Source organism: Musca autumnalis, unplaced genomic scaffold (assembly GCF_047663935.1).
Source record: "Musca autumnalis isolate F117 unplaced genomic scaffold, ASM4766393v1 scaffold_1, whole genome shotgun sequence".
Lineage (NCBI taxonomy): Eukaryota > Metazoa > Arthropoda > Insecta > Diptera > Muscidae > Musca > Musca autumnalis.
Window position 1 is genome coordinate 233,852,228 of NW_027411644.1, and position 17,008 is coordinate 233,869,235.

Consider the following 17,008-nt stretch of genomic DNA (forward strand, 5'->3'; position numbering starts at 1 on the left):
AGTTTGCCAGGAGAGTTTGCCAGTTTGTGGTGTGTTCACCCACCGTTCGAAGTCTCCTGGTCATGAGCACTGGACAACGACATAATAAGTGCTCAATCGTCTCCGTCTCTTCTTCATCTTCGCATAATCTGCAGTAGTCGAAAGTGTCGTCTCTATCCCATCTGCAGGTCAAAGATCTTATCCTGCAGTGTCCTGTGATTGTTCCAACCATAAATTTCAAATCGGATGTCTTAATAGAGAGAAGGGATATAGTTCTTCGCTGAGACAGGTTGGGCCAGATTGCCTTTGATACTTTGCAGCCAGGTTCAATGTTCCAAATCTGACCAGCCTTGTCCCGGTAAACATATTCTAGCTGCCGCATGAAATGAGACAAGGGTGGCTTGATAGAGTTGTCGATTTCAATGTCGGTTGACTCCGATCCGCTACGTGCCAGCTCATCCGTTATCTCATTGCCTTCGATATTGCAGTGACCCGGGACCCAGCATAAGGTAACGATAGATTTTAGGTCTTCCAGAGTTTTCCTGCAGTCCGAGACCGCAGCAGACTTGATTGAGTGGGATTTAAGTGATTTACGGGCCGCCTGACTATCCACTTAGATAGTCACCGGTCCAGTTATGTCCCCTTTTTTATGGCTTATCAGCTCTGCTGCTTTCTTAACTGCAACTGTATGAGAGCCGTAAATTGAGGGTATCGCTGTCAACTCTTGTACTAAAAGATTCAACGGGTGAAGATCAAGTAGGACGTTGATTGCTGCCTCTGGAGTGCTTTTCATAGCACCGGTAATTAACAGTAATGCCGCTCTTTGAACAGTGTTTAACTTATGAAGAAGCGTCGTCTTGTTCAAAGCATTCCACCATACCAGAGAACCATAGTTAAGGCTAGGGCGTACTATGGTCGTAAAAATCCAATGTATGACCTGTGGTTTCAGTCCCCAGCTCTTACCTACGGAGTTCTTGCAAGAATAGAGTGCTATTAGACCTCTCTTGGCACGTTCTTCGACATTCCTTTTCCATGTTAATTGATGGTCCAGGATGATGCCGAGGTACTTGGCTTCTAGAGACAGCTCCAGGACAACCCTAGCAAGCATTGGTAGTGTGAATGGTTTGACTTCCCTCTTTTTGGTAAACAGGACCAGCTCAGTCTTAGACGGATTCACCCCAAGTCCATTGTTGTGCGCCCATCTTGATAATTTGACTAGAGCTCCTTGCATGTGTTCCGATAATGTTTGTGGGAACATAGGCAATCGTTTTTATTCGTAGTTCATCATATTCCTTAAGTAGTTCGTTAATCACCAGAAGCCACAGCAGTGGCGATAGAACGACACCTTGTGTCGTAAAGGAAATACTAAGGTTAGAGAGTGTGTTATGGATAGATTCAAGCTTGAAATTATTGAAGGCACCTTCTATATTGAACCCCCCATATTCCTCTCGATGAAGCCCACGACCTCATTCAGTGGAGTTTCCACCGATTTACCTTTAGTGTAGGCATGTTGGGCAGAACTTATAGCACTACTTCCAAGCCTGGCCCTTATTTCAAGCTCCAGCAGTCTTTCCAAGGTTTTCAAAAGAAAGGAAGACAGGCTGATCCCCGCCTTGGGGATATATGTCACAGTGACTTCCTTCCATAGAGCCGGAGTGAGCGATAAACACAGACAGGCTCTGAAAATATTGTCCAGATGTGGGAACAATACCTCCAATGCATTTTGTTGCATGGCAGGGAAGACGCCGTCTGGACCAGGTGATTTGAAGGGTTTAAAAGTGTTAATTGCCCAGTCTATGTTTGGACGACTTATGATCTCCTCAATGATTCTCACATCCCCAGTGGCTTGGTTGCAAATGATTGGAGCATTAGTGCTCTCCACTACATCCAGGCAGTTGGGGAAGTTGGTTTTTGGCCAGGAGATCAAGGGTTTCTAGACCGGAGTTAGTCCATGTGCCATCATCCCGTTTAATACTCCTTATGGATTTGAGGTCCTTCGAGAGTACTCTACGGAATCTTGCTACGTCCTTAACTCCTTCTATAGACTCGCAAAAGCACACCCATGATCTGCTTTTAGCTTTCTTTATTTCGTTGTTGTACTTATTGAAAGATATTTTATAGTTCTCCCAATCTGTGGACAACTTCGTTTTGTTGGCTTTATTATAGAGCCTTCTGAGGTTTGCTAGTTCTTTTGGCCACCAGACCGGGTGACTTCTTCCTCGTTCAACTTGATAAGAGAGCTTATTGACTTGTGGACTTCTCTTGGGTAGGTGAGGGTGGTTCTTGAGATTAATCTTTATCAATTTAAGCTCCCTCAACGAGATGGACGAGGGTTCTCTGCCGACGCACTTCGACGTACATTGTTATCTGAGTCAGTGGGAGCCGCTTCGGCCACGTAGCTGATCGAGGGTCCTTCCTCAGTAGCTTTCTGCTTCTGCAGAGTAGGTCTATCGGCCACGGCCGACGAACGGCTCTCTTGGACTGACGATGATCCTGGATCAACAGGTGTTGAAGTCTCCATTTGAGCCGAGGCCAGTTTATCAGCGACTACAGTCGCTGGAACGACCGTTCTGTCGAGGTCGTCGTCCGATAAACTGTCCTCGTCCATAATATAGATCTCACTCTGAGTTCGATTGAGGGTCAGCGTCCGTTCCAAAAGGGCGAGTAATTGTCTACTTTGTTCAGTGAGGCTATCATCGACCAAATTTTGCATCGGTGACCGTCTTGTCCGTACCCTTCCGGATTACTAGTCCTGTCCGACCGAGTTTCATCAGTGCCGGTTATGTGGGAATTATCGTCCATGGGCATAGCAGAATTGTTGTCATCATTGGGGTTTGGGATTGTTTGGGTTTTATTAAATTTTTCGAGATCCATACGTCATTGAATATATGGGGGATAGGAGGTTATCCATGGCATAGCCCTCCAGTACCATGGCAAGGACTTGATAACTAAGTCTATACTACTTTGATTCGCCCAGGTATCAATGAGGCTCCTTTCTAATACAGTTGGAACCCTAACTGCAAACCTTGAACACCGATATGCACGCGTTCGCCTGACACCCCGGCGTTAGGGGATCTCTAAGTTCGTAGGAGATCGCTACGTGGGTAACCTTTGGCCGGTCACAATTTCCCCCTCTCAACGTTGCAGAATAGTTGAGTAGAGGAAATTGTGACCTTAGGCCTCGCATCGCTTCAAGATTGTTACCCCTGGCGTCTATGTTACATTTCCGTGGCACTAAAAAATAACATGGAGTGTATTATGCTGCATTTGCTGTTGAGAAAACTGGTGGTCGGGAGCAACAAGCAGCAGCTTAGCTCCTATCACAGAAGTCTCACCGATGTTGCCGTGTGGTGTTTGAAAGCGGGCCTGTAAATCCTAACAAATTGTAAAAAATGCTACTCGCGGGGAGACAATTTTTGTTCGTTATAAATGTGGTCATTTTAAGAAGTTGAATGTGTATACAAATATTAAGAACAAATCTTTGGGAACACACAACTTTGTTCGTTATAAATGTAGTTTCCTATATAACCGATTTTCGATATATTCGAATTGTACTGTTCAATTCTTTGTTTTAGCTTACTTTGGCATGTAAATCATGAAAAATGTATAAAAAGCCCATAAGTCCACCGCTATTAATTTTTGCCTCAAAAACAGGATAAATTACCTATAGTGCCATGGTGAAAAAATACACCAACGTAAACATATAATTGCTGAGCTGACGGCCCCTGGTCGAAGATTCCTCCGAGTCAATGCGGGACACAGAACCGCCCTCATTCGAATTCCACACTGATTTATTTGGGACCAGGTGGGTTTTCAGAGCTTTTCTGTCTATCTAAAGAAGTATTGACTTGCTACGAAAAATTGATGTGCCTGTAATCAGAACCCAAGGTCTACCTTCTGTGAAAATGTTAAATCTTTTAAACTGCATCTAATCAAAACTATTTGAAATTCTGTGGGGAAGGTACCAGCTGGACTTATATTTATTCTTGTAGTGATTCCAACGGGCTGATTCGCTTTCAGTTAGTTCTTGACATATACTGAAATTAGATTTTTAGGTGACCGTATATACGATATTTGTCCGTCGATCTTTTACATTTTTTTTTAAAAATTTCCACATCCTCACATCATCGAACTATTGCCAAACTTCATAGTATATCTACATGCTTGAGATTTCGCTGTCCGCAACCTGTGGACACGTCCGAAAGCAATCAGCTATGCTTTTCCAAAGGCTAGCTTTCCACCCTTGCTAAGGTCAATCATAATTGATACTCTGTATCTTTCACCCACTCAGTATCTTTCACCCTTCCTGTAAAAGTCACTTGTATCTTCATTTGTTATAACACTTTCCCCGACACAATGACGAAGTAACTAATGGGCGCGTATGTGTATAATCCTTGTAAAACTTCTAAGGATGATAAGAAACTTTATTGAAAAAGTTAAATAGCTTTTGCCTGGTCTAATAATAGACTTTTCTGGACTTTATTGACTAATGGTGAAAGATATCAGGCTTTTTGGTATTCGTATTAAAAATAATTACTTTTATACCACAACACACACAAACACCCACATACACAGACAATACTAAGGAAAACTTGTCTAACATAATTTTCTCTTTTCTTTCATTTCCTACTATTTTAGGGCACAACATGGCCTCAGCACAGCTACTATATAATAACAATACAACAACAACAACAACCATTAGAAAAACCAAACATCAATCTATTGAAAATCACACACAAAACGCCAGTCCCCTATCAATATTTGCTGAAACGGAAGTTAAAGGTAAAACAGGATATATTAGCAACCACAGCAACAACAACAACGATTGTGCCAGGAACAGGAAACAACATTCAAACGATAACAAAGAGCCACACAGTAGCAGTCAAAGTACAAAACATTTGTGGTGTTGGTGGTATAAAAACAACAATTTGGAGCTGGAGGCAAGCGAAAGTCATCACACATCCACAGCAATACAGGAAGAAAAGGCATTGCCAAACTACCTCCTGCAGCCAACAACAACAACAACAGCGACAATTGATACAACAACATTTGTGTTCATATCTCCAGAAAACGACGATACAAAACGACAACCAGCAGAATGTCAGGTTACAACAGGAAGAAAAGTCCATACAACAGTGGGCCAACAACGGCAGCAGCTACCGGAACAACAGCCACATTCAATGGTTGTTGCAGATGATGTCGCAGCAACTGCCTATTGTGCTGCTCCATGGCAACAGTTTGATATTGAAACTGGAAAATTTCAACGTGGTTGTGCTCTATCTGTGGCCAGCTACAGCAATTCGAAAAACAGGACAATACAACAACAACAGCATCTACAACTACTACTACAACAAACAAACAATTCTACAGTTAATATTTATAGTGAAACGAAGTTATTCGATAATGATTACAAAGGAATTGAGGAATCTAAAATCCACATTGAAACAAGAACAACAGCAACAACAACAAAAACTGAAACAGTCACAACAACCAACACTAAAATGCCTCTTCTTAGCAACAATGCTTTCCCTCAAAGCGAAAGTAGTTTATCACAACAACATTTTCTATCAAAATCAAATCCACAACAACAACAAAAACCTTGTAGACAAGACAAACTATCCATTGATAATATCAACAACACAAATCAACAACAACAACAAAGCTGCCAAAAATCCAAAAATGTTGTCCAACAATGTTGTCGCAATGCGAACAACAACACCAGCAACACCTCTAACAAATTCTACACAATTGTCAAACACCGTGAATTTCTTGCCAATGCCAATGTTGCTGATGAAACTACAACCACTGCTGTCCCAATGTTTTTATCACAATTCCATAACAAAAACCAAAAGCAGCAAGAACAAGAACAACAACGAAATTTCTTCCCCATTTCTTCTTCCAAAACTGCTGATAGAGGTGTCTCCAAAGGCTTTACACAATCAGCAGCAACAGAAACATTGCCAACTTCAACATCAAGTTCTTCAGCATTCTTCTTTTCCCCAACATCTTCCGTGGTCCGAATTGCTTTGGATCTGCAACGCATGGCTAAGTGTCTGCTATCACTTCTGGTCATTTTTAATATGCTGCCGTTATTCTATGCAGGTAAGTTTCGTTGCAGTAACTTGAGAATCTAAAATTAAGGTGGACTTTCTAGAAATTGATATTTTATATTTTATACTAGCAAACCTCGGTCCGCGTAGCTGGCCCGCCGTAATGAGTTTTAATGACAACTTTTTATGGACTTTATGCCTGACAATTCAAAAATAGGTATTTTCTAGCTCACTTCTTCGATTCATTGTCAAACCGAGAAGAATTTTGATTTTATCAATAGATTTTGTTTGTAACCTTTCTTTTCTCTTACGGACTTTGCCGGATTTTTCGCCCATTAATGCTGTTTAGGATTTATTGTCGTTTAATGTTCCCTGTCTTTATCCTAAAGCGATCTAATTATAAAAGTTAAAAAATAGGTTAAGTCGAATTCTCCCGCTTATTGAGACTTATATGTTTTAGTTTTTCATGGCTGGTGGACCGTTGAACCTCTCCATTTAAGGAAATTTGTAAATATATCGTTTTTCTTGATCGGGGGCTCATAAGTTTAACAAACATGGCGATTACAAAACAATAAGTCCCCGAAATTCGTCTACAAATGTATAGCATTTTGGATCACGTGTGTAACGACAAGTTCCCTCCGGTTGCTGGGATAGCTCGCGGGGTCCGGAGTCCGTCACAGAAATTTGTAAGTGGAAAGACCGAGAGAGTGATAACACGGGTTTCTAGTTGGTTTTTAATCAACACTGTTTTATTATTTCGTTTTCTTTTAAGGGGTGCACAAGGGTAAATTATTAGGTGTATACAAAGGTTTAGAGTTACGATCGCTCGTTTGGGGTGACCTGGCTAAGTTCACCTATCCGCCCGCCGCTGGTAATCCAGCCTCCATGGGAGACCCGAGTAGATTCCGGATATAGGTTGTGTGGGAGACCTGGATAAGTTCTCCGTCTATACCGGCCTGTTGGGTGACCTGGATTAGTTCGCCCACCGGTCGGGTCCTCCTCCAGACACGTTGCCGTGGAAGTATGGGCTAAACGATAGATATGGGCAAGGTCTCTGTAGGCTTCGCAGGAGACCTGGATAAGTTCTCCGAACTACTTGACTAACTGGACGAGCGGGGAAGAGGACTCACGCGGAGGGGAGTTCCAAGAGTTAAAAACACTTCATGGAACTTGCAAAGGTTACGCGGGGACCCAAGAGATGCGGACACTCCAAGGAGTCTGGGCAAGGATACGCGAGGGAGTTCCAAGAGCAGCGAACACTTCAAGGAATCTGGGCAGGAGTACACGAGTTCCAAGAGTTGCGAACACTTCAAGGAATGTGCACAAGAATACGCGAGGGAGTTCCAAGAGTTTCGAACACTTCAAGGAATCTGGGTAAGACTACGCGAGGGAGTTCCAAGAGTTGCGAACACTTCAAGGAATCTGGGTAAGAATACGCGAGGGAGCTCCAAGAGTTGCGAACACTTCAAGGAACCTGGACAAGAAATCAAGTATCACCACTCTGACTCACCTGGTTATCTGGGGCTGGTTAATTCACTAGGTTAAATTCGCGCACTTTTTACTTTGTCTTCCTTTGAACACTGACTCATCCCCTTTCAATTTCCTCTGGTCCTTTTATAGGAAAACAGTCGGTACCTATTACCCATTAAACAAATATAATTCAGGTATTTCTTGGTAGGGGTAACCGTGATGATAGGTGTCACATATTACCAATGATGATAGGTATCACCTATTACCAGACCGATCGTGGCCTTGAGTCGATCGGTCAGTGAACTTAACGGTTAACACTTGAATTACTTTAGGAAACAAATATGAGGGGTGGTTAAATCAGTTTGGAAATAAACATAACATAGACAAAGGGTGTAGACGAAAACGAGCGTAGCGACTTTCGTCGTTACACGGGACATTCCTCAACATTTGCATGAAATTAGGTTCCGTAGTTTTCGAAAAATATGTATTGAAAAGAGTGGGCGTGATCATTACTTTTCAATCCCACGGCTGCGGGTTCTTTCGTACCGGATTGACCCGGAAACACACAGCATCAGCGTTCCGGCCAGCGGCTGCTACCTTAGTGTACATATGTTTGTATTTGTTTCGTTTTTCCGTGTTGGGAGCAGCATATCCCAGAATGCCTGCTATGAATTCTTTTTGTCCGTGCCGGGACGGAGGAAAATCCAGGACCAAAATATTTGTGCTCGGTTTGCCACATCCGCATCTTCACCTACATCCAACCTTCGTTGAGATGCAATAGATGTCAGGAGTGGGTGCATCTAAGGGGTTGCTCTGGACTTGTCCACGTGAGGGACTACGACAGGGACTATGTTGCTACATGCTGCGTGAATACAGTCCTCAGTGAGTCATGAATATCAAGGTCGCTGCGGTGCAGGAAACCAAGCTCAACAACAACTGTAGCTTACAGCGTTGTGATGGTTACAACGTGCTAAGGAAGGATTGCACCAGAAGTGGGGGTGGGGGATAAGCTTTCCTGTTGCACCAGTCTGTCCAATACAGACCTATCTCGCTTGAGCCTGTCTCAATGACCCGTACATGGAATGTATGGGGGTAGCAGTCAGGTGTGGAACTGCCGAGATAAAGTTGCTGAACGTATACATCCCGCCGAGAAATAGCTGTATCTCGGAATACGAGCCCGACATTAGCCCGCTTTTGGAAGGTCATAATCGTCTGGTCTGGCATTCAGCTCTCGAAAACGACCAGAAGGGTACAGCGCTGGCTGAGCAGATTGATAGCTCTACGTTTTGCACGGTCAATGAGGACGCACCTACCAGAATCAGAGGAGAGTGTCACAGTTCGCCAGACATAACAATCGTGTCACCTGGTCTGACAAATGACGTTACCTGACAACCCGTCATTTCCCGTGGAAATGCAGACCACCCGACTTCATCACCTCTGAACGCCGCACGTTCGTCAATCATAAAAAAGCTGATTGGCTGAGTTTCAGAGAGTTCACCAATCACCGCTTCAGAGAATTGCCCAATCCTTCTGATGTTCGGGTAGCGGAAAGGACGTTCCGGGACATCATCACTGCTGCAGCCGCTCGCCATATCCCTGCTGGTCCAATACCCGAAGTAAGACCAAACTTCCCAGCAGAGGCGACGGGAATAGCAAATGAGCGTGATCAGCTCGTCGAGCCAACCCCAATGACCCCAGAGTCAGGAAGATGGCACTAGAACTTAACAGGCTGGTCGGCGAACATAAGCGGAACAAGTGGTTAAATCTTCTGAAGAGCTGCAACATTGGAACCGGTATAAGTGAATTGTGGGCAACGGTTAAGTCACTCTCGAACCCTGGAAGAAGGGAAGATAGGACCTTAGTCACGTTGGGCGACGTTACGTTGACTGACCCGAAGAGGTGCGTAAGTTATTTCAATCGACAGTTTGCCGAGCACCCCGAGTGTGACAGGGCGAAGAGAAGAGTATTACGTCGCATTAGATCTCTTCCTGCCGAGGATGAACCACCACAGTTTACAATGGATGATGTTGACAATGCCATCAGAAACGCTAAATCATCCAAAGCGTTGGGCGTTGGAATCTCCATGGTAATGCTGAAGCAGCTGGATAAGCCGAGAGTGGAGTATCTCACTAAAGTTCTCAACTTGTCGCTAGCCACACTCATTGTTCCCGAAGTCTGGAAAATGGGCAGGTTGGTCCCACCACGGAAGCCCGGCAAGGATGCCAGCAAAAGTGAATCGAACAGGCTGATTTCGCTTTTGTCGCCCGTAGCAAAGACCCTTGAGGCCTTAGTCCCCCTCAGGATCAGAGATAGCTATCAAGTTGCCGATCATCAGCATGGATTCCGTAAGCAGCACAGCACGACAACTGCGCTGCACGCCATTACCACACATATTTGTCAAGGACTAAGCCAGAGACCGCCGTGTGATAGAACAGTGATGGTGGCGCTTGACTTATCAAAAGCTTTTGATACAGCCAGGCACTCCACGCTGTTTGAGGACATTGGGCAGACAACCCTCCGGCCAAGGTGATATCTCCGGAACTGTTTAACCTCTACCTCTCCTGAATTCGGCCCCCTACAGACGGCATTGAGATCGTAACGTATGCGGATCCTGGCGTCAGGTACCTTCCCTGATGACATCTGTGAGAGATAGAACACCTATTTAACCGATCTTACTACCTTTTTCCACTCGAGGAATATGCAGATTTCCATCACAAAATCTACAGCAACTCTGTTCACCACATGGACAGCGCAGTTTGGATGAGAATTGTATGTCATGGTCGACGGTAGCAGAATTCCGACCACAAACTGCCCCAAAATGTTAGGGGTAACATTCTACACTACATTCAAGTCATGCGCACACGCCACAGCTATATTAGTTTTCAAGATATAAACAACAACAAACATTGTTCCACAACATCCCATACGGGACAAGGGAGACTTCTCTCAAGATATAACATATTCAAAAAAGTGGCCGTGGTCCGGTATTTTGGCTTCAAATATGTACCTAGGGTAAACACCCCATTGCCTCCCAAAATGTATGCTGAAACCGATATAGTCATAAGTTTGGCTTAGACATATAGCGTTTAAAAGAAAGGCGTGTGGAATGCAAACGGCAACTGCAAACATTGAGCTTTTGCTGCAAATTTGGTGGAAATCGGTTCAGTAGTATTGGAGATATAACACATTAAAAAAACAGGCGTGGTCGGGTCTTTAGGCCCCAAAGAAGTTACTTAATCCGTAAATTTTTAAACCCATACATGCTTAATTTTTGCAAATTTAGTTTTTTTTAATATCGCATAGGGGAGGTACCCCGCTCCTCTGGGGCCATCCCTGTACATTCCCTGGCAGTTTCAGGAAAATCGATTCAATAGTTTTTGCAGAAAAACTTTTAATTGAAAATTTAAATATGATTTTTAAAAATAGTCTGGCTTAATCCCATTGTTGTTGTTTGAAATATTAAAACAACAACAATGGGATTAAGCCAGACTATTTTGAAAAATCAAAATTGTAACAGCTATCCCAAAAAAAAAGCCACCAATGTTCTATGTGAAAATTTAAATTGAAAATTGAAAAAAGTGTGCGCGGTAAAAATTTCTTTCCATAAAAACCAAAGTTGGGTTATGACGGCATTTGATTTTTATTCATTAAAACATGGCGTTTTTTTAAATATGGCAAAGCGAAGTACCCCGTCCCTTCCGAAATTCAACAAAATATGTAGCCTATTTTCATGGGGGGCCATCCCTGTACATTCCCTGATCATTTCAGGAAAATCAGTTCAGTAGTTTTTGTAGAAAAGATTAAAATTGAAAAAAGTGGGCGTAAAAGCGGGCGTGATCAAATTTTCTTCACAAAAAACCTATGTCGGGCTATGGCGAACATTTTTACAAAAATAATTATCCAAATCGGTCCAGCCGTTTTCAGCTGATGCCATTACCAACGAACGACATTTGGTTTTTATTTATAAAGATTTTGTATGTTATATTTTATATTTAATATTCTATGGGCCATTATTACATGTGTTCTTTTGCTATCTGATGAATTTGAAAACGCAGAAAAAACCAATTTGGAGTCATTAAAAATATAATTTTTACATCGAAATTTAATGCCAAAAAGCCCCACCTTGAAATTCAATCATCACTTTCAACTTTAAGTAAATTAGAACGCTATAAATCTGTTCGGTAAATCCAAACTATAACAAAAGAACACTTATAATAACGGGGGTATGTTTTATTTTTCATATTTTATATTTACTTAATTACTAACTTAGCTGGCCCATTACAGAACATTTGTTCTATAAGCCGAACTAAGAAAAAATCTCCAATTCTCTCTATTTGTTGATTCGCTCTCTGAAATACCGCGCTTTTTCATATCTTCTTCCACTTGTTTGCTCCATCGATTCCTCAAAATTATAGGAACCAACTTCAACAGTTAGACCGAGCTTTAACTTGGTCTTCTCACCGTTTACCGACAGACTCACCTTCGATCTTCACAAAAGGCAACAGTGGCTATTGGTGTAGATTGTACCACTTCATTAAACGTTTGCCTCTCGTATGACCTTTTCCAGCAGTATGTTGAGCAGATCACACGAAAGGCTGTTTCCTTGTCTGAAACCTCTTTTGGTATAAAACTGTTCGGAAAAGTTCTTTCCTATTTTAACTGATGATCGAGTGTTAGTTAAACTCATTTTACAAAGCCGTATGAACTTTGCGGGGATACCAAATTCAGAAATGACTTGGAATATCTTTGAACGTAGGGGGCTGTCGAAAGCTCAAGGATTTGATGCAGGGCCCGGTTTTGAACAGCTCGGCTGGTAGGCCATCGGCTCCTGCTGCCTTATTATTCTTCAGCCGGTTTATTGCTGTCTTTACCTCATCTTTGCCGGGTGGTATACATTCAATACCATCTTCTGAGATTGGATCTGTGGTATCTTCGTCGTCTTCTGTTGGATACCAACATTTTGAAAAAGTGTTCTTTCCATAACCTTAGCACACTATCTGTATCAGTTACCAAATTACCTTGCAGCAGGAGGATGTGGCTGTAACAAAGCCACCAGTTTGATGTTTCACTCTTTGGTAGAATTTACGGACTTCATTTTGGCTTCTGTACATCTCGATTTTTTCACACTTCCGTTTTTCCATCTCTCTTTGTTTCCTGCGGAAACAACGTTTCTCCTCTCTCCTTTTCTCCCGATACCTCTCTCGTACGCTACGCGTTGCAGCTGATTGTAGAGTAGCCCTATATGCCGCATTTTTCTCTTCAGTAGCAGCACGACACTCCTGGTCATATCATGGGTTCCTTGGTGGAGGTCTCTGGTATCCAAGTACTGATTTTGCGGCTGTTTGCATGGAGTGGGTAATGTTTTGCCATTGTCCTGATATGTTATCGGGACGATGAGTACTTTGGTTAAGCAATTGGGCCAGTTGATTTCCGAGATTTCCAATTTTCGAGTTGTGTCTGTTTGTACCTTATTTGCTACGTTTAATCTGGTACATACCATTGCTGCAACAAAGTGGTGGTCCGAGTCTATGTTTGCTCCTCGGAACGATCGTACATCCAACACGCTCGATGAATGTCTCCCATCTATCACAACGTGATTAATTTGATTTCTTGTTCTTTGATCTTGAGACAGCCAGGTGTCCTTATGAATATCGAGATGCTTAAATCTGTTACTGCTAACTACCATGTTTTTGCCGCTGCGAAGTCTATCAGCCTCATTCCATTGTTCGATGTTTCACTATGGAAACTGAATTTCCCGACTGTTGGGCCAATTCCAATTTTGGCATTAAAATCGCCTAGAATAATTTTAATGTTATGGGCAGGGCAACGGTCATACGTTTATTCTCAGCGCTCGTAAAATATATCTTTGGTCTGTTCGTCCTTGTCTTTAGTGAGAGCATGAACGCAAAAAAAACTGATGTTGAAGAATTTTGCTTTTAATCGAATTGCAGCGAGTCTTTCATTCACTGGGGTGAAGGTGGAGACCATATGTTTTAACCTCCGACCAACTACAAAACCGCAACCAAACTCATGCTTTGTGTCGTGGTAGCTGTAAAACAGTGCGTCACCTTTAGGTGTCGTTGTGACGCCTTTCCCAATTCATCGTATTTACTGTATGGCAGTAATGTCGGCCTTGTATTTTCAAGTAAATCTGCCAAAGCTTAAACTGGACCTTCTCTATAAGTAGTGTGAACATTCCAGGTACACGCAGAGAAAAAATATGATTCATCCAACAATATTTGAAGAGCAAAATATGTATTGTAAAGATATTGTTAGATTCCGCATGTAGTATTGTAAGTCCAAAAATCGTTTTTGTTAATTACAACAATTGTTTTGTCATATCCAACAATAGTTTTTGTGTGCTGGACAATATTATTCTCTTTTCTTCGACAATTTTATTCTCTTCTCTCGGCATTCGATACGGTGGTGAAAAAAAAACAATTTTGGTGAGTTTTGTTTGTATGAGTTCCCCTTGTCTTTGTTTACAAATATGTAGCATTTTGGACCTCGGGAGATTCCTGAACATATTCTGAATATTCCATGAAATAAGGTTCAGTAGTTTTGGAAAAATAATGTATTGAAAAGAGTGCGCGTTATCATCAGTTTTCAAGATATAACATATTTAAAAAAGTGGGCTTGGTCCGGTATTTTGGCTCCAAATATGTATGTACCTAAGGTACACACAACAAAATTGCCGTAAATGTTCCATAAATGTTTAAACATGCGTATTTTTTTTTTGCAAATATAGCGTTTTTTAAACTATCGCATAGGGGAAGTATCCCGCCCCTCTGGAATTCAATAAAATATCACCGGGGGCCACCTTTGTACATTCCCTGAATATTTCAGTAGTTTTTGAAAAACGATTAAAATTTAAAAAAGGTGGCGTAAAAGTGGACATTGTCAAATTTTCTTAGCATAAAAACCTAATTTGGGTTATGACGGACATAAAAAAAAAAAAAGAATTATCCAAATCGGTCCAGCCGTCCTCCACTGATGCCATTACCAACGAACCACATTTGATTTGTATTTATATAGATATAGCATTTTTAAAGAAATAGGGTATAGGGGAAGTAGCCCGCCCCCTCCGAAATTCAGCAAAATATGTAGCCTATATTCACCGGGGGCCATCGCTTTACATTCCCTGAAAATTTGAGGAAAATCAGTTCAGTAGTTTTTGTAGAAAAGATTAAAATTTAAAAAAGTGGGCGTAAAAGCGGCGTGGTCAAATTTTTGTTGCATAAAACCCAGCCGGTCTAAACTGATGCCATTACCAACGAACGACATTTGATTTGTATTTATATAGATATTTTATACTTTATATTTTATATATAATATATATTATATTTTATATTTATTCTTTTTATTTTATATTTTTGTTTTATATTTTGTATTTTATATTTTGTACTTTATATTTTATTTATTATATTTTATGCTATATGTTTTATACATTATATTTTATATTTCATATTTATATTTGCGGTAGTAGCCCTAATTGTCTCAAGTATGTTAACAACATTTTCCCAAATTTTCCAAATTCATATTAAGATTAACAGAATTCTTATATGTTTGGATTAAAAAAAGCTTTTAAAGCAGCAGAAAAACAATTTCTTCAGCCTTCCTAAACCCACTTTTTGGCAATTTTACTATCACTCGTTCCTCCATGAAGCTTGTTGTTTTTGTAAAGCTTCACTCACATATACTAAATATTTGTATAAAGCTTTTTTATATCGAGCACTAGTAGGAGTCACTATGTGAAAAATATAAAAGGCAGAAAGCTCCAAAGTTTGTTCAACAGTTGGCGCTACCAATTTGTGAATGAATGAAAAAGAGTAGTAGTTGTAGTAACAACTTTAGGATAACAACAACAAGAAAAGCGGCCTGCCAACAACGCGCAATGTGAGTGTGTATGTCGGTCGGTAGGAGGAGTGTGTAAGTGTCTTTTGGCATTTGAAATTTATGCAATGAATGTCTCAAAAGTTTTTGTTTTATTAAAAAAGTATTTTACCAACATATTTCAAGTCATTTTCATTATTCGCTTAAAGCTCCTCCTCCTTGTGATATCTTTTCCACCCAGCCCATAAATTACCGGCTGTTTGACTACTCCAATTTTGATAACAAACAATTGCTAGAGCTGTTTTGTTAAGTACTTTCACCACCATCGTCATCATTGTCGTCGTCGGCATCATCATCAGCCTCATTGTCATCAGCATCTTTTACAGCGACAACTTTGAATATCAATTCAGTCTGTCGTCTGTTAAGGAAATGGGCTTGCATGGTACTTAGTCAGCTAAGCCTTTGTCTGCGTTGTTTTTTTTTTTTTCAAACTAATTTTCTTGGCGTTTGTAAAAGGGAGCTGTGCAAAGAAGCGGCAAATATTGTATGCGGATTGTATAGTAAAGATTTGTTTTTGAGGAAAGATTTTTGGAAAGGGGTTTCTTTGTTATGGTTTTACTTTTCTTTGTTAGTAGCTTTATTTTTCTTAGAATATTGTCTGTTTTCTTGTAAAAAAAAATTATATAAGTTAGTAAGGGGTTTAAATTAAAATTGAACACACAATAGTTAATTGAAATGTGACTTTTGTTCTGGTAAAATTTAGGATGTTTAATGCCCTTATTTATAGAGTAATGTTATTGCACATTAATTTAAGTTAACATAATACAGGTTATAAATGAAGAAGGAAATATAATTGATTTGATAATGTTTTCAATAATCTTCGATCTTCTATATGCCATAAGGAAGAGTTTTAAAAAATATTAAACTTATAGTACTTTTATATATAACCAGATTTAACAAAGAAGGTTAACCCTGCAAAAGGCTATAATATAAACATGGCCTTACTTTTCAAGGAATTTTGTTGACGAGATGTTATACCACACGTCCGTTGGAACACCTTTGTTTATTCTAGCTGAACATTTTAGCAACTAAACTCTGACACGAAGTCTCACCGTGATTTTCTGGGCTGTTATCAGTCTCAAGTCGATATCGTTCTAAGCATCGCAAGGTGGTTCAGAAATTGATTTTCCTGGCCAAAAATCAAAAGTTTGTTTTGTGAAAGATATTTAATTCTATATGGGATTTGATAGTAAACATATAAAAACTAAGGAAACCAAAAAATTTGGTCAAAATATTGGAAGGTGTAGGCGTATGTGCCCCTAAGAGGAACATTTTTTTCATTTTTGGGAAATATGTAATTTTTGCAAATTTCTGGAGAAAGAAGTAGCTATTTCTCGGAAGCTATAACAGATATTGAGTTCATTGTTTTTTGTAAGGTATCTAGGATTGTGGCCTTTAAAAACCGTTTTAAGAAATTAACGTAGCGTTTACACTACATGAACTATTTTATTTTTCCTCAGGTACTAAATGTTATGAAATTGCAAATTTAGTGGACTAGAACTTTTGTGGAACAACATGGAACAATGTTCTGTTTTCACAGAAAGATGCCCGAGAGTCTCCTTTTTCAGTCCATATATATTTTTGTACCCATCCCGTTCCATCCGTTTAACACTTTT

The 17,008-nt window shown here is 40.7% G+C and overlaps 1 protein-coding gene across 5 annotated transcripts in view; it reads left to right on the forward strand.

The window, feature by feature from the left end:
• The window catches only part of LOC141389216 (cubilin), a 689,676-nt gene that overhangs the window by 332,761 nt on the left and 339,907 nt on the right, over nucleotides 1-17,008 (forward strand). For all 5 annotated transcript variants that reach the window (XM_073960431.1, XM_073960432.1, XM_073960434.1 and 2 more), the window contains exon 5: nucleotides 4,618-6,081. In XM_073960431.1, coding sequence (XP_073816532.1) covers nucleotides 4,626-6,081 — 1,456 coding nt within the window. In that variant the 5' untranslated portion in view covers nucleotides 4,618-4,625. The remainder of the gene's footprint in view (nucleotides 1-4,617; nucleotides 6,082-17,008) is intronic.